This window comes from Heteronotia binoei, chromosome 20 (assembly GCF_032191835.1).
Source record: "Heteronotia binoei isolate CCM8104 ecotype False Entrance Well chromosome 20, APGP_CSIRO_Hbin_v1, whole genome shotgun sequence".
NCBI classification, from domain to species: Eukaryota; Metazoa; Chordata; class Lepidosauria; order Squamata; family Gekkonidae; genus Heteronotia; species Heteronotia binoei.
This window is the reverse complement of record NC_083242.1, coordinates 17,040,089-17,058,564: the sequence shown is the minus strand read 5'-3', so window position 1 is coordinate 17,058,564 and position 18,476 is coordinate 17,040,089. Positions and strand designations below refer to the sequence as shown.

Sequence of the window (18,476 nt, the reverse complement as noted above, 5' to 3'; positions counted from 1 at the left end):
TATTGGCCCATTGTACTCCTTGTATAAACCTAACCGGCAACAGTGCATAATGAAATGTAGTCATTATGAGCCTGATAGGGTAATTGAAAGGACTTCAGAGGCCAACACTAAACGTGCATTGTGTGGTCTGAAATATGGGCCAGCAGACACAAATTGTGGCCTACCCATTCAGTTGCTGTGGATAGCAAAAAAAAAAAAAGTGGGATCATGAAATGCCATATAAATGGTTGTGTGAAGGGTTTTTTTTGTTTTGTAAGAATGCACAGGAACACAGTTCAGGCTCACTTGCATCAGGGGGTGTGGCCTGATATGCAAATGAGTTCATGCTGGGCTTTTTCTATCAAAAAAAGCCCTGGTTGTGTGCAGCCTTCCACATTAATAACTTTCCTCTATTTCAGGACACAACAGTCTTGTAAATTGAGAAATATTATTAGGAAAACTTATTTATTCTTTTGTAGCTTGTGTTACATTGGTCAGAGGTTGTTGAATAGTGGAATGTGACATTGTTTTTCTTTTACTAGTGTTTTTAGCTTTTTCGTAACTAAAAAGCCCTCCTCTTCTTACTACCTCCAGTTGCGTGAACACAATGGAACGTTTGGGAACCACGGACCCAGAAGATGATTCAGGATCATTACCACGCCTTGCACCTAGTCCCCACAGTGAAGCGGTCGCTCATGAATTCCAGGAACTCTCCTTGCAACCCATCCAGTGTTTGCCTCCCCTGAATGAAAGGAAGAATGGTGAGTACAGGACAGAGCCTCAATCAGAGTCTTGATTGGATTGTTGGTTTTTAGGTAGTGCTTGATTTAAGATAGAAGCCCTGTGGAGCAGAGTGTTCAAGCTGCAGTACTGCAGTCTTAAGCTCTGCTCACGACCTGAGTTCGATCCCAGCAGAAGCTGGTTTCAGCCTTGACTCAGCCTTCCATCCTTCCGAGGTCGGTGAAATGAGTACCCAGCTTGCTGGGGGGAAGTGGAGATGACTGGGGAAGGCAATGGCAAACCACCCCGTAAAAAGTCTGTCAAGAAAACGTTGTGAAAGCAACGTCACCCCAGAGTCAGAAATGACTGGTGCTTGCACAGGGGACCTTTCCTTTCCTGATTTAAAATTGCTTTCTTTTTATGGACAGGGTTGGGCAGGATCCAGTGAACTGTGAGTAGAAATGGTTCATGGAACAGGTATCTCCTCACATCCTTCTGCAGTTCCTGTGCCTCTCCTGAAAAGCCTTTTTTAGAGTGTTGAGGACCCTCCAGAACACAGTGGGGTACAATGTTGAGGGATGAGCTGCTATTCAAGTGGAAATTGGCAGAAATCAGCCTCCTCCTTTTAGTGAAAGCTTTTCCATGAATAGAATAGAATAGAATAGAATAGAATAGAATAGAATAGAATAGAATAGAATAGAATAGAATAGAATAGAATAGAATAGAATAGAATAGAATAGAATAGAATAGCTGTTTATTCCCACTTCTTGCTGTACTCCCCGCCCCCTGGTGTTGCATTTAACTCTGTTTCTGAGGGTTCATCTCCATGGCTTCTGTGCAGTCCCACATGGAACCATGCTTGTGCAGACCTGCCACGGAGATTTCTTCTACAAAGCTCTCTGTAATGTTCATGGTGCTCCTCTAAGTCCTTTCTTTGCTGCCATGGAGATTGGATGTCTTTGCTCTTTTCTGATTTTCACAGGATTTGGATTTCCTCCTGAAGGTATCGTCTACCTTCCATGTTTCCCAGCTATAGTTTTGCAGTATTCTTTCCCTCTCCCACATCAGACAAAAAACAAACCCTATAGTAGGCACTTTAGATGTTTGTAGGTCAGTTGTTTTTTATTTAGGAAAAGGAAAGGAAAGGTCCCCTGTGCAAGCACCAGTCGTTTCCGACTCTGGGGTGACGTTGCTTTCACAACGTTTTCACAGTAGACTTTTTACGGGGTAGTTTGCCATTGCCTTCCCCAGTCATACACTTTCCCCCCAGCAAGCTGGGTACTCATTTTACCGACCTCGGAAAAATGGAAGGCTGAATCAACCTGGAGCCGGCTACCTGAGAACCCAGCTTCCACTGGGGATCAAACTCAAGTCATGAGCAGAGCTTAGGACTGCAGTACTGCAGCTTTAACACTCTGCGCCACGGGGCTCTCCATTTAAATTTAGACCATGCTGCATCTTCAGGGAAAGACAACCTGATGATCTTTTTTGTTGGCCTCTGCAAAGGCCAAGCAGCCTGCTCCCAAACCATCTAAGGCATTCAGTTAAGCATCCTCTGCCTCCAAGGTCGATTGCCTACTCCAACTTAGAGCTCGCTTGGCCAGATCTCAATAATCTTCTTCAGCCTTCCTTGGCAACGTCCCTTTGGACAGCCTACCTGGTCTTCTCTGTTGACATTCATCAAGCATTATGCAGTCACTGTCGACTCCAGACAGGATGCAGCTGTGGGGAAAGTGGTTCTTCACTCTGTATTTTGCTGAGGATGCCAGTGAGTGAGCAGAAGCCATGAAGATGAAAACAAGGCTGAACAATATTACTTGTAACTAATGTTTATTGAGTGGTCTTCTGTGCAGGCATACTTCCCCCCCTCCTTTCCTCATTGTGGGATGCACCAATATCTTCTCATGACATCCTTCTACAGTGGCAAAAAGGGACTGAGAGAAGGAGCACTCACTTTGCCCCATGATGTGTCAGCTGGGCAGGAAGGAACCAACCCATGAGGGGAGGGGGCTGAGTACTTTAAACATTTTAGCAAGTTTTGTAGAAGAAATCTCTGTGGCCAGTGTGCGCAAGTGCAGTCCCATGTTTGCCTGCACAGAAGACCATTAGAAGACCAACAGTTACAGATAAGTGCAACCTTGTTTTTCCTTGTCCTTTGGGACAGTTTTTTCCTATCCTTTGGAACAGGACCACAAGTTTTTTAGAAGAAAGATGAGAAACTTGTTCCATGAACTTGTTCGTTGGTCTCAACCCAAAGTAAATTCTTGAACCACAGCTCAAGAGCACTGCAGAAATTACCATATATATGATCTTAAATATGGATGTGGCCTTGCCTGTTTGTTATGCCAACTGATGGGCCTTTCCAATGCTAGTATGTTATAACTTGTATACCCCCTGATGAGCTGCTGAAGTACCTCCAAAAGTATGAATCCTCAGTTTTAGAAGGATCGGTTTTATTTAGAGAATGTAGTAAATATTATTCAGTGCCACCTCTGTGGTTTCTTTTGGAAAAAGGACAACGAAGTCTAATCAGGACATGTCTGGCTTGGACACAGACTTGTTTCAGTTTGTTGTGTTCTCTGTTTTTTGTTTGGCAAGGCAACGCGTTTGTATGTGATCAATTATTTTCTCTGCACCCAGAAATGTTTCCTATAGTGAGTTTACCATTGGATTGTTGTAGAACATCTGGGCTTACTTTTGAGAAGTGAGGCTACAGTTTCCTGAATGAAAACTTTGCAAATTCGTCATAGTAACTGTATTTGCTGCTTTTTTGCAATTTCTTTGTTTCCATAAATGATATATTATGGAGGATAAAGTTGTAAATGAGCAGTTAAAAGGGTAAGGAAAAAAAGGACCTCACCTTCAGGCATAGAGGAAGCAAGCAAGAATGGCATCGATGATGGTTGTAGAGTTGACAGAGGTGCAAACAGAGGGAGGGGGAAAGTCTCTCTTTTGATCCAGTCCACTATAACCCTCAAGTCATCAAATTTTAACACGCAGATTCTTTGTGGGACTTTTTGTAAGGTTGTTCTAGATTACTAAAATGTTCTGGTCAATGACTGTAATAATAAACTGAACTGAACTGATCCAGTCGAGTTTTTATCCCTGCGTTCTGTCATACCCTCACTGATTTGCAAGTTGCATTCATTTAATCAGAAGAAATGTTGTAATTTAAATATGTTTGTAGTGCTTCAGAATCTTAGGCTTTGGAAAGAGAGAGAGAAATACTTCACTTGAAGATGTCTGTCCTGTCTAGGTAGATCCAGGTGGGTGGCTGTGTTGGTCTGAAGCAGTAGAACAAAGCAGGAGTCAAGTATCACCTTTAAGACCAACAAACTTTTATTCATTTTTTGTTGGTCATAAAGGTACTACTTGACTCGTGCTTTGTCCTGTCTAGGGAGAGAGAGCAGTGTGTCCAGAAGCAGATCCAAACGCTGCATGCCACAGAAAGTTGTGCGCTGTGGATGGACACCATCATCATTCTGATGGTTATCAAATTAATGCTTGCTGTTCCTTTTTTCTTCTGGATCACAGCCATAATCTCTGAATTCTGGCCCCTGGGAGCAATTTGTGTACCAGCAAGCTACACAAAGTGCAGCCTCATTTAGGTTGCAGTCTTGAGTGGCTTTACAAGCTAGGCCACAGGCAAGTGAGCAAGCAAAGTGGGACAATTTGTAGTAATCATCGTTAGAGGCCCAACTATAGCAGTTCTATTGTTCTGGGCCCTCTTCAGCATAAATAGAGGTCTCTGATTTTGTGCAAACAGTTCCAGCAAGGGATTTAGATCTTGGGGACAAATGTCTGCATTTTATATTACCTCACTGGCAGCTCATTCCGAATGGACTAGATCTCTCCCAGTGCTGTTTTTAACCTAGATTCTGGGGCAGGCTTTTTGTTGCGACTCCATTTGCTGTCTGATTTGGATTATTCATCCTTCTGCTTGTTGTGACTTGATTCAGCAATTCTTATTGGGAACAACGTTCATCAACATAGGAGTCAACGATCTGAAAGAAAACAGCTTTGTGAATGTGCCTGTTCACAGTGTGCTTTGTTCGATTTCATGCAGGTCACATAGGTAGATTCCAGGTTTTGAGTTTGTTTTTTAAAAAAGCTGCTTTTTATATTTGGTCACCGGTTTCTTTATAAGTTCTCCATTTTCCTGAAGGATCTGCTCTGTCAAGAACCCTGCTTGTGCCTTCGCATTACTTTGGCAGCAGCTGTTTCAAGCATCTATCCTTCCTGCTCCATGGGGGAGATGGGCACTCTCCCAGCAGATGTGATTCTCAAGCGGATGTCTAGGAGGGGGCACATTAATGATCAGTCAGCTTTGATGTCCACTTCAAAGGAAGTGCTGGCTGCTGTGTTTTTTAGGCATAGGTACAGCTAGACACCGTAACGGTGAAAGCACACAAAGTGAGGAACAGAAAAATCAAGCTCGAACAAAAGGCAAAGGCATTATTGGTTTTTTTTTAACTTCAATAATTTCCAAACTCCGACTAAACTTTCAGTTGAGTTATTTGAAGATATCACCTTTTTCATTTCTCTCAAGCTGCTGAAAACCAAAGGGTGCCATGCTTTTTGGTGGGAGAGTCAGCCGTCACTCCTGTACAGATAAGAACATAAGAGAAGCCATGTTGGATCAGGCCAATGGCCCATCCAGTCCAACACTCTATGTCACACAGTGGCCCCCCAAAAACCATGTGCCAACAGGAGGTCCATCAGTGGGGCCAGGGCAGTGGAAGCCCTCCCACTGTGCCCCCAAGAGCACCAAGAATACAGAGCATCACTGCCCCAGACAAAGAGTTCCAACAATAGGCTGTGGCTAAAGGCCACTGATGGGCCTCCGCTCCATATGTTTATCCAATCCCCTCTTGAAGCTGTCTATGCTTGCAGCCACCCCCACCTCCTGTGGCAGTGAATTCCACGTATTAATCACCTTTTGGGTGAAGAAGTTTCTCTCATCTGAGTGGCACTAAGATCTACCCCTGGTGCTCTGTTCCTTGTGTCCGCATTCTCTTAAAATGAGGTGGGTGACCGCAAGGACAGGACAATTTCAGCTGAGCTCGTGGGACTCTCTTCCCACAGAAGATTACCTGACTTCTTTCAGGTTTGAAACCAGTAGAACAAATTTTGAATTCAGTGGCACTTTTAAGACCAACAAAAGTTTATTCAAGGTTTGAGTTTTTGTGTGCAGGCACACTTCCTCAGATACATAGAAATGGAAGTTAACATATATATATGTGGTTAACATATATATATATATATATATATGGGCAGATACATCTGCATAGGTGAACAGCATATTAGCATACAGCTTTTTGAAGCTGTTTTAACATATCCAAAGACTTAACAGCAATTACAAGCTAAGTTAATAGATAACATGTTTGGACTTAATTACATAAATAATGTAATCATTATGGATCAATAAATATAATGGATCAATAATGAATCAATAAATATGTCGAAGTAGTAGACTAATGTATAAAAGTAGAATCATATGGCATTGTATATACAATTAGTCAGGAGATCCTTAGATTATCTGGCAGCCTAAAGTTCTAGCTCTTTTGACGATATGCACCACTAGGTGGCAAGCTGGACTTGTTATTAAGGCAAGAGACATTTCAGAGGTGGTTTGCCATTGCTGCCTCTGCGTCACGACCCTGGTATTCCTTGGAGGTCACCCTTCCAAATACTAGCCGTGGATGACCCTGCTTAGCTTCTGAGATCTTACAAAGACTGGGCTAGCCTGGGCTATCCAGGTCAGACAGCTTCTATGACAGAGTGGGGGATTTCTTAATTTTTGTGTAAATGAGACTCTGCTGTTACACTCCATTCATCTCCTCTCAAGCATGGAGTTAGCTGACACAATCCTTTCCTTTGAAGTGAGATGCTGTGTTATATCGGAGGAACACCTTCCAGTGCATTCACTATTCCAGTATACTATTCCAAAACAGAAATACACTAAAATACAGAGGATGTTTAGTCCTTCTTGGTGAGAATACATACATAAGAACTGAATGAGTTTAGTATATGTAACGAGATAAGAAACCAGTGTTCCTGTTGAGTTTGGGGAAGGGGGGGTTGTTCCAAGTTTTGTAATAACTTATAGTTCAGCAATTTCTCTTTCCAGTCTGTTCATGAAGTTCTTTTGCAATAAAACAGCTACTTCAAGAGGTCATCCACTGAATGTCCTGGAAAGTTGAAGTGTTCTCTTACAGCTTTCTCAGTCTTGTGATTCCTGTGTCAGATTTGTGTCCATTTATCCTTTGATAAGATTTGTCCTATGTAGAGAACCAAAGGGCGCTGCTGGTATTTAATTGCACATATAATGCTAGAAGAGGAGCACATGAATGAGCTTGAGAAGGTGTAGTTGATGTTGTTAAATCCAGGGATTGTGCTGTCTGGATACATGCAAAATTTGCATCTGAGTTTATTGCAAGCTCTGGTACCAGTGTCCATGTTCAAATTTGATATTGCATTACTGTGGGTGAAGAGTTGTTTGAGATTGGGAGGGTTGTCTATTCGCAAGAAAAGCCCCCCACCCCGATATTTATATTGTCCAGTAGAGGTTGTATGTCGTTGATGATGCATTGAACTGTTTTGAGTTGTGACTGCTAGTGGTGTTCTATTGTTGTCTTTTGGGGGCCTGTCTTGTAACAGGTCTGTCTGGTAACAGGTTTTCTCTGGGTACCATTCTGGCTTTATTAATCTGTTTCCTGACTTCATTGGTTGATACTTTAGATCCCTCAGGTGGGACTGTGAAATTGGAGCAGATTCAGCTGTAGCATAGAGCCTGGCTGCATACAATGGATCATTTGGTATGTTTAGGATAGTAGCTGGAGGCATGTAGGTATGTCTGTTGATCAGTAGGTTTTTGGTATAAGGTGGTATTTCTGCATCCGTTGTGTACTCTTAATATAGTATCCAGGAAATGTATTTCTTGCATTGATTGGTTCATTGTCAAGTTTATGGTGGGGTTAAAGTCAGTAAAACCAGGGCTTTTTTGGAGCAGGAACACAGTTCCGGCTGGCTTGGCATCAGGGGGTGTGGCCTAATATGCAAATGAGCTCCTGCTGGGCTTTTTCTACCCAAAAGCTCGTGTGAAACAATTGTGAAATCGGAGGGGGGCAAGGCCTAATATGCAAATGAGTTCCTGCTGGGCTTTTTCTACAAAAAAAACCCCTGGTTGAAACTAATTGATCTTTGCTAGAGGAGAAGTTGTTAAGAAGTTGTTACAACAGTACTCATTACATACAATGAATGAGTCTGCCCTTGTGACCAGAGATCTGTTGAGGAACTGGCCTATGTGGTTTTTCGGTACCCAACATTTGCAGTGAATCATGAATGATATCTCTGAAACATTTTAACAAGATATCCAGGAGGATCAGATTGGTCCAAACTTACAATATTACGCACAGACTGAAAGAAATGGGTCACATTACAAATGGCAAAATTTATTGCCTTTAGTTGTAAAGATCCGGTCAAATTCTCTGATGACAGTATAGTCGATGAATAGTTATCTTGCTCACGTTGGGTATTTCTGTGCTACTATAGGATCTGTAGTTTGTTGTTAAACCTTGCCCTTTGTTACTAAGATATGTTTGTTAATTATATATTATGCTTTTAGATCTTTTTAATTGATATTTTATGGGTTCTAATGTGTATTGTAATTGTTTCCCGCTGCGTTGCACTGTTAAGTTTCTTAATGTTGTTGCTACAGCTGTGAGCTAATGCAGTAAACTTGATTGGACATGGTCTTAAAGGTGAAATTGACTCCTATTTTGTTCTACTACTTCAGACCAACATGGCTGTCTATTTGGATCTGTCTCTTGACTTGAAAACCCTCCTGGGCAGCCATAAGTCTGCTAATGCTTGATGGCACTTTACATACAGTTAATTTTTATTGTGTTTAGATTGTTTATCACTTTGTTCACTGCCTCAAGAGTTAATTGCTTGATGTAGTTTAAATCGTTCTGCAGAACTATCATCTGGTTCAGAGTAACTGGTTGTTTGCTGGGAACTTGGGAAATAGATGCTGGTTTGCCTTTCAGAATTGCTTCCCTAGCTTGGCCTGTCCTAAGAAGCTGCAGTTTTCAGGACTTCACACACAGACACACACACACACATATATACAAGTCTCAGGGTTAATATAAATATTCATCCAAACTGGATGAATATTCATCCATATTTATATTTAGCCTGATACTTGTATGTGTGTGTGTGAGTGTGATCCAATGGAAACATAAAATTTAAGACTAGTGATAGCATATTCAATGTTCAAAGTGCTTTGTATGTATGATCACAGTATAACTAGCCTAAAACAGGGGTGGCCAAATTTGCTTAACGTAAGAGCCAGCGAGAATAAACACAAGACATGGATGTCAGATATAAGTAGGAAGGAAGGAAGGAAGGAAGGAAGGGGAGGAAGGGAGAGGGGGAAAGAAAGCAGCTTTAACTTTAAATGCATTCTCCAAGCCGGCCAATGGGGTAGTGGGGGCTTTGAGAGTCACACATGGCTCCCAAGCCTGTTGGGTTTCACTTCCTATTGTCATGAGTTAATTAAATGCTTGCATATGCATGCTGATGTTTAGCCAGTGAGTAGGTAGAGCCAATGAGAATGTTTGCACGTACTTCCCGCCAAGGCTAGGTGTCAATATGCATAGTAACCATTCAGGGAGAGCCCTAATAGGCTAATCCATATATTTGGGTGGTGGTCTAAGGGAAACCATTTGGTCAGTTTTATTGCCCTTTGTGTAAAGCCCTTAGATCTCCATGCAGTTGAAGTTAGGACTCCAGAGAGTCGAGATGTAGCCTAGAAGCTAGACAGGATATTGAATCCTTCTTTGTTTTCTAGAAATCCCAGTCATACCTTTTCCTCATGAGTAAAGTAAACTACTTTGATTCTTAAGCTAAACCCTGTGCCTGGCTGTTATTCGTGGCTATCTCCATGTTATTCTGCTAATAGTATATTTAAATCCCAACAAAGCCACAGTTTGGCCACCCCTGGCCTAAAAGGTAAACTAGGATTACTATTCCCCCATTTCAGAAGGGGTGTTGAAGCTTGCTTTAAGACTACCCTGTGAATTTGCAGTTGAGATGAGATTTAAACTGGAGACTTCTCTTAGTACAGTTTGTTCTGATAGCTGCTACAGTGTAGCAGTATTGATTGCTAGTTAAAGCTTGATTTTAAATAAAAGAAAAAGTTCAAGTTCAGCCTTCAGAGGAGACCTTCGTGATCCATAGATTTTAAAATTAACATATTCTACTGTAATCCTTAAACAGAATATTTTAGTTCAAAATCCTAAGAGAGTGGGATCTGTTGCAATCAACATTTTATCACTCTGAAATTATTTTTTTCTGGTGTTCTCAATAAATAGTCAAGGGAAAACATTTGGGCGAGGTGTGAAATTGTTTTGACCCAGCATGAGAATGTGCATATTACTTAAGAGACGACAAGCTCTTATGTTAGCTGTAAGAAACAAGGCGGCAAACTTTGCATGTTCCGATTTCCCATTCAGTTTGTCATCATTACTAGTACTGCCAGTTCCCACAATCCTTGCATTCCCTGGGCATCAGTCAGTGTCTGGAAGGAACCTTTTTCAAATATTACGGCATGTGAAAAGGCCCGCAGGCCGGAGCTCAGCGCTCTCCAGAGACTCGACCCCTGGAGTGGAGACTCTGCTGACATTTTCACAGGCTACTTGGAGGAATTTCTGCAGAGTCATTCCATTTGGTAAACTCTTCAACAAACTTCTGTCACTTTAAGGCAGATTTATTATAACCTTTGCCCCCTGCCTTTAATAACTTTGAATGATATAATCTAAAGGGGAGATGTGGATTGGTGACTCATTTTATGGGCAAAAGCATGAGAAGAACCTTGTTTGCCGATTTTAAAAAGAAAATATGGCTGTTTAAATAATCCATGGATCATCAAGTAAATTTGTTACTAGGAATTCCTTGTATATAAGTATATGTTTAGCTGGGGATTAATAACTTTTTAAAAATAAGTTCAAAATTATATATAATTTTTAAAAACAAGTTCAAAATATATATATGGCTTTTTGGTAGAAAAAGCTCAGCAGAAACTCATTTGCATATTAGGCCACACCCCTCGATGCCACCATTGTTTCATATAGGGTTTTTTGAAGGAAAAGTCCAGCAGGAATTCATTAGCATATTAGGCCACACCCCCTGACACCAAGCCAACTGGAACTGCATTCCTGCTCAAAAAAAGGCCATATATACATATAGGGATCAACTTCAGTTGGGGTTGCCAACCACCAGGTGGGGCCTGAAGAGGTGAGGAATTACAACTGATCTGTAGGCTGATCAGTTCCTCTGGAGAAAATTGTGATAAACAGGTTCCCCTTGAACCTCAAAAAGAAAAACCAAGTCAGACAGGTAGACCCATTTCCAAAAGTTTTACTGATCAGTAGGGGCAAGTTGTACAAGACCAACTCAAAGCACAGAATAAAGAAAATACATTTTATACCTGTCACCGGCCGCAAGTCCCTGCCCCTGTTCCCGTATTGGCTAAAGGTAAAAAGAGTGTACAATCTTCTTGACCCTCCTTCTTCATATCGCTGTTAGATCCTTGATATGACTCCCACCCCTAACATACATCGTACAACTAGGTAAATGAAGCTACCTATGCTGGGCATGTTAGTGAATATAGATAAGGCTATTAAGCATGCTCAATGTCCACCTGTAGACCCCATCCCATAATCTTTGTCACACTTTCATTTCTTGTTGCCAAGAAAACTCCTGGAGCTAATCTATGACCTTGAGATTTACCAAACTCTGTCTAACACAAAGATGTCACTGAAATGTGTAGCCTCCCTAAATTTCACTTCCACTTCTCTGTTGGCTATAGTTAACCCTTACAAATCTGGTTGCACTTCAGTTCAAACACCAAATTCATCTCTCTCAAAATGGCTGCTTTGGAGTTTGGAATCCATGGCATTATAGCCTGCTAATGTCCCTCCCCTTCACAAGCAGTGTTCCTTCTAAGCTGAGTTAGTGTGAGCTAGCTCACAATTGTTTAACCTCCAGTTCCCAACATTTTTGTCTGAGCTCAGGAAAAATGGCCCGAGATCAAACTAATTTGTGCAGTAGCTCACAACTTGAATGCCAGTAGCTCACAAAGTAGAATTTTTGTTCACAAGACTCCACAGCTTAGAGGGAATATTGTTCACAAGCCCTGCTCTCCTCAGGCTCCGCCTATAAAATCTCCAGGTATTTCCCATCTGGCGCTGGCAACCCTAACTTCAAATACAGAATATGGTCACCTTCTGTGTGTGTGTGTGTGAGTGAGAGAGAGAGATTCTGCAATTTAGGTAAACCATTCTTTATGTCCTATGATTATAGGAGAAAAAGGTGACAGGGAAGAAATTCCCCAATTTTGTCTTTATTCAGCATAACATATGAAATTAAGGATTTGATTATATTTGAGATTTTATTTCAAGAGAGACCCTGTGTATTGTGTATAGTTGATTTCAAGAGAGACCTTGTGTATTGTGGGAAAGGTCATTTCTCCACAAAATGCCCTCTCTGAAGAGACCAGGGTCCTGCGGGATTTGCCACAATTCCACAGGGCCTGTAAGACATACCTGTTAAGGCAGGCTTTTAATAACTAACTGGAGGTGCTCTTAACAACTATGGGGGTGCATAGTACCCACCGTTCCACAGCATTAACATAAATTATTTTGAACCAGACAGAATGCCATCTGGAATTGTATTTAAAATTATTTTAATGTTTTAATATTTTAATAATGTTTTATTGTACTAATGTAATCTGTTATTGAATTAATGTTGTTAGCCCTATAGGGGAGGGTGGGATATAAATATATTAAAAAAACCCGTCTAGGCTGGTGTTTGTATTCACACATGTGTGTGTACATGTAGACTGTTAGTGAGCCCACAGCATGAAAGAAAGGGCCACTAGCTGCATGGTTTCATTAGGCATCGTTAATGTTCTTTAGTTTGTGGCTCCTATGTTTCTGATGGGAGTGTTAATCCATCTACAGCCTTGATTTTTGTATTTCTTTGGCACTTTTATGAAAACCAGCAGGGCCTTTTTTGAACAGGAATGCACAGGAACACAGTTCCAGCTGGCTTGCTATCAGGGTGTGGCCTAATATGCAAATGATTCCCTGCTTGGCTTTTTCTACAAAAAAAAACCCCAGTACAAAACAATGATGAAGTCAGAGGGTGTAGCCTAATATGCAAATGAGTTCCTGCTGAGCTTTTTCTACAGAAAAACATACATTAATATCTTATTCATTATTCAGGATGCTGGCTTTGTTGGTAAACCCATGAAAGCTGTGTGTTGTGTTTTGGAATTATTTTATTCTTGGTATATAGAAAATGGCAGTGATAAGATAAGTTCTCTTGATTTAGAATTCTTGCTTTTTGAAGACACATTTCTAAAAAAAACCATTAGCATTTCCAAGGGAAAGCAAATAGACTGTGTTTAGCTGAAAAATGTTGTATGAATTTACAGTAAGGAAAGAGTTTGCCTACACTTTTATAGTTAGTATTTCCCTCATCTGTGTTTTTGATTTTCTGGCAGTTTTTGAGAAAGATAACTTTTGTTTAGCTTGACATTACGAGGAGAAATAGGATGGCTCTCATGAGATAAGCTCCAGGAAGTAGCTATAGCTTGTTTGTTCATCTACTTCATGTTTAATGAGGCCATAAAATTGCCAACACATGTTCTTGATTTTATTTCTCACATCCCTGATACTTGAAACTGAGGGTTAGCCTTACTTCTCTGGTTCTAGGCATACAGGAATTGTTTAGGTAACAGTGATGATGATGCATCGTTTCCTGCAGAGCGGTTCCTGAGAGTTGGGGACTAGCATTTCCTATCTCTCTATGCCTGAGGAGTCTGGTTATGTGTTGGTAAATGTGGGAACATGATGTTAAAGGGAAGAGCGTATATTAACCCTTTATAAAACATTTCACGATGAGTCACCAGATCTTTACGCAAGTTCAGTTTCAATTGTGATGGGTACTTGCTGTTTGACTCTTAACTCCTACAGGCTTTTATTAGCCCTTTAATAAAAAGACAAGCACCTGTATTCAGTCCCCCCTCCACCCTTTTAAAAGACTAATAACAGTGTGTGAGAGTCAGCTGCAATTACGTTCACTTCTCTGCCTTCACCGTGGTCCCAATCTGATCGGTCTTCAGAGAGATTCAGTCACAGGTCTTCCAGCAGCTTCTTATCTTTGACCTTAAATAATTCATTCCTTTACATACCTAAAGGTAAAAAGGTAGTCCCCCGTGCAAGCACCAGTCGTTTCTGACTCTGGAGTGACATTGCTTTCAAGTTTCCACAGCAGACTTTTTACGGGGTGGTTTGCCATTGCCTTCCCCAGTCATCTATACTTTCCCCCCCAGCAAGCTGGGTATTCATTTTTCCGACCTCGGAAGGATGGAAGTCTGAGTCAACCTCAAGCCGGCTACTTGGACCCAGCTTCCGCTGGGATCGAACTCAGGTTTTGAGTAGAGAATTTGACTGCAGTACTGCAGCTTTTCCACTCTGTGCCACAGGGCTCTTCATTTACATACCTAAGTGCTCTCAAATTGCAACCAATTTACAGTGACCTCAGCAAGGGACGTTAGAGGCAAATGAGAAGCAGAGTTGGTTTGGTGTTGCCTTTCCCTGCAGAGTCTTCCTTTGGAGTCTCCTATCTAAGCACTGATCCTGCTTAGCTTACAAGATCTGAAGAGGTCAGGCTATATAGCACACCACCTTCCCTCCCTGTTCCTTTTTTTTTTTAGTGTACAATAGTACAATATCCTAAAACGGTGGAATACAGAATCTACCAGTCTCCCTTCAACCCATTAGAATCCGGGAGTGCAAAAGGAAGAGGGTTTCTCGATGGCACGTACAACTGAGTGTTCTGGAATTGTCACGTATTTTTATAACTTGTAATATATTGCCAGCAAAGATCCCCCATTTATATGATGGAGGTGTGTGGATATTCACGTGTATCATCCTGATCGCTGTGCAGTCCCACACGGCAATAATAGTGCCCAGGGCTTTTTTTTCTGCCGGAGCTCACAGGGCTGGTCAGGGGCTCTAACTTGCACAGCAGTGTGGCCTAATATGTGATTTTATTTTAGCACTATGTTGTTTTAATTGTTGTTAGCTGCCCTGAGCCCATCAGGGGAGAGTGGGATACAAATGTAAGTAAATAGAAAACTCACATGGTGGAGAGTCTGTCCCAGGGGTGTCGAACTCATTTGTTATGAGGGCCAGATCTGACATAAATGAGACCTTGTCGGGCCGTTTCGGACCTGGCCATGTGTGTACCTATTTAAAGTTAGGTAGCAGAGGTATAAACTTTTTAAAGGACACAGACAAACATGACTAAAGTTTTTTTTTAACACCTTAATACATGCTTAAAACATTAGCATTTGTTGAGCTTAAAGGTGCTTTATTTGTATTTCTCCCATGGGATCCAGGGAACTGGGCAAAGGAAGCTCTGGCTCTTTCCCTTCCTCCCCAGGGGACAATCAGGGGAGGAGCCTCAGCCAATGGAGGAAATCGAGGTTTTGCTCTGTAGCTCCTGTGTGAGCAAGCCTTGCAAAGCAAGCTGAGATGCAGAAGGAAGCAAGAGAGGGAGATGGAAGCAGACAAGACCCAGTTGCCCAGGGGGCTGATTCAGCCCCTGGGCCGCATGTTTGACACCCCTGGTCTATCCCAATAAGGCAGAGCTGTGGATCCAGTGTGGCTTCCAGAATTTTCCAACGTTTCAAGATCAAAGCCCTTCTTCAGGAAATTTCTGTATTCTTTCCTGGGACAGCAGCAGGATTTTGAAGTTCTATAGCATTTCCTGGGACTAAGTTTAGGAATTAATGAATTTATATGAATTTAAACTAATTGGTTGTAAGATGGATTGGGAGGGCTAACTAAATTAATTAATTTAAGATATAAGTAGTGGGTCTATTAGCCGGGAACCGGAGGGGTTGTGGTGAGGAGGGTAAATTGAAACGGCAGGTGCAAACAAATCGGGGGAGTGACACCGGTGGGTTTATCTTGGGTTCATTTTGGTTTGGTGCAGATGTTTGGCCAGGGGATTCCAGTGCTCCTGGGGAGGGGAAGATATGACGGTGGGAATAGACAAAAATATAAGGGAAGGAGACAGAGACGAAATGGTGCTCGGCCACCTTCCAGTCTACTTCCCATCCCAATGGTAGCAGGTAGTGGGACCAAGAGGAAATGCTCGCCTCTGTCATTGGTGTTATGTAATGCCAGGTCCATAAATAATAAGACCGCAACCCTTAGGGAGTTTCTGCTACGGCAGAACATGGACCTGGCTTGCGTGACCGAGACCTGGGTGAGGGACGGGGAGACAGTAGCCCTCTCCCAGATGTCCCCCCCGGGATACTCGGTCTTTCACCAATCACGGATGAGCGGGCGGGGGGGAGGGGTAGCACTACTCATACGGGAGGATTACTCCTTTCGGGCTCTCCCGGATCCAAAGATTGATGGGATTGAATGCACCGGTCTGGCATGGGATGTTGGAGAGGGGTTGGCGGTTTGGCTGGTGTACCGTCCGCCCAACGCACCAGCTAACGCCTTACCATCACTATTGGAGGCAGTGGCGGGCTGGGCGTTGGAGTACCCGAGGCTTATGGTCCTGGGTGACTTCAACGTCCATGCCGACGACACGGCCTCCACTCAGGCGATGGACCTAGTGTCGTCCATGGCGACACTGGGACTCTCTCAATTTGTCACGACTCCCACGCATCAGGCCGGGCATACATTAGACCTGATCTTTGCAGCCGGGATTTTGGTGAACGATATCGCCGGAGAAGCGGTACCATGGTCGGATCACCTAGCCCTTAAGGCCCGTGTGGGGATGCCGCCCCAACCCTGTATGGGCGGAGAGCCTATTTTGGCTCGCCCTCGGGGCTTGATGGACCCGGAACGGTTCCAAACGGCCCTAAGGGATCCCTGGCCCACTGGCAATTCCCTCGATGACCTGGTGGAAATCTGGCAGGGCCAGCTGTCCAGGGCTATCGACGAAATTGCACCCCGGCGCCCTCTGCGCCCTCGCACGAAGCTGGCTCCATGGTATACCTTGGAGTTACGCCAGCTGAAACAAGGGCTCAGACGACTAGAGAGGCAGTGGAGGCATACTCGGGACGAAGCAACGAGAACATCCTATAGAACGTTTATGAAGTCTTATGAGGTGGCAGTCAAGGCTGCAAAGAAAGATTACTTTGCAACCAAGATTGCATCTGCAAACTCGCGCCCAGCACAATTATTTAGAATAATTGGGGATCTTACAACGTTGCCACAAGGCAAACCAAATGTTAGAGAATTAGGAATAGGCTGTGAGGCATTTGCGAAATACTTTGCAGATAAAATCTCGCTGCTCCGCCAAGACCTGCCTACCACATTAGATACAGTGAGTGAAATTGAGGCTCCGTGCCTGTCTTCAGGTTTAGTGCTGGACCACTTCGACCCACTCAGCCTGGAGGAAGTCGACAGAATCCTCTCTGCTGCTCGCCCGACAACATGTGATCTGGACCCTTGCCCCTCCTGGCTGATTAAATCTTGCCAAGGGGAGCTTAGATGCCCTTTACGGGACATCATAAATAGATCCCTTTTAGAGGGGCATTTTCCAACACCTCTGAAAGAGGCTTTGGTCCGCCCTCTCCTGAAAAAAGCTACAGCAGACCCGGCCGAATTGGCGAACTACCGGCCGGTGTCCAATTTACCGTTCTTAGGTAAAATTATTGAGAGGGCCGTGGCGTTGCAGCTACAGGGGTTTCTGGATGACGCTTCTGTCTTAGACCCATGTCAGTCTGGTTTCCGGCCGGGCCATGGGACGGAGACGGTGCTGGTCGCCTTAGTAGATGACCTCCAACGGCAACTGGATCGGGGCGGCGTTGCGGTACTGATGCTGTTAGATCTGTCGGCTGCATTTGATACAGTCGACCATCGGCTACTGACGCGCCGCCTCGCCGACATTGGGGTCGAGGGGTTGGCCTTGCAATGGCTTTCCTCCTTTCTCCTAGGTCGGGGACAGAGGGTGGCTATCGGGAGCGAGCGGTCCCGGAGGCGCACACTGGATTGTGGGGTGCCCCAGGGAGCAGTTCTCTCCCCGATGCTGTTTAACATCTATATGCGCCCCCTTGCCCAGATTGCCCGGCGGTTTGGGCTGGGTTGTCATCAATATGCAGATGACACCCAGCTCTATCTACTAATGGATGGCTGGCCCGACCCCGCTCCAGGGAATCTCGACCGGGCATTACAGGCTGTAGCGACATGGCTCAGGCTGAGTGGGCTGAAGTTGAACCCAGCGAAGACAGAGGTCCTATGCGTGGGTCGCGGCGCTCTGGGAAGGGAAATAGCTCTCCCGGCCTTCGATGGTGCGCCATTGAAAGCAGCGCGCCAGGTAAAGAGTCTGGGTGTTTTACTGGAGCCTTCATTATCGATGGAGGCCCAGATAGCAGCCACTGCCAAGTCAGCATTCTTCCATCTGAGGCGGGCAAGGCAGTTGGCCCCTTTCCTAGAGCGCCGGGACCTCGCAACAGTGATCCATGCAACGGTCACCTCAAGACTAGACTACTGTAACGCCCTCTACTTGGGGCTACCTCTGTGCCGGACCCGGAAATTGCAGCTAGTGCAGAACGCGGCGGCCAGGCTGTTGTTGGGACTCCCGAAACGGGAGCATATATGGCCGGGACTACGTGAACTGCACTGGCTGCCGATTATATACCGGGTCCAGTACAAAGTGTTGGTCGTTACCTTTAA

At 43.7% G+C, this 18,476-nt stretch overlaps 1 protein-coding gene across 2 annotated transcripts in view; it reads left to right on the top strand.

Moving 5' to 3' along the window:
• The window catches only part of MRTFB (myocardin related transcription factor B), a 163,083-nt gene that overhangs the window by 31,618 nt on the left and 112,989 nt on the right, over nt 1-18,476 (top strand). For both annotated transcript variants that reach the window (XM_060260841.1, XM_060260839.1), the window contains exon 2: nt 574-740. In XM_060260841.1, coding sequence (XP_060116824.1) covers nt 587-740 — 154 coding nt within the window. In that variant the 5' untranslated portion in view covers nt 574-586. The remainder of the gene's footprint in view (nt 1-573; nt 741-18,476) is intronic.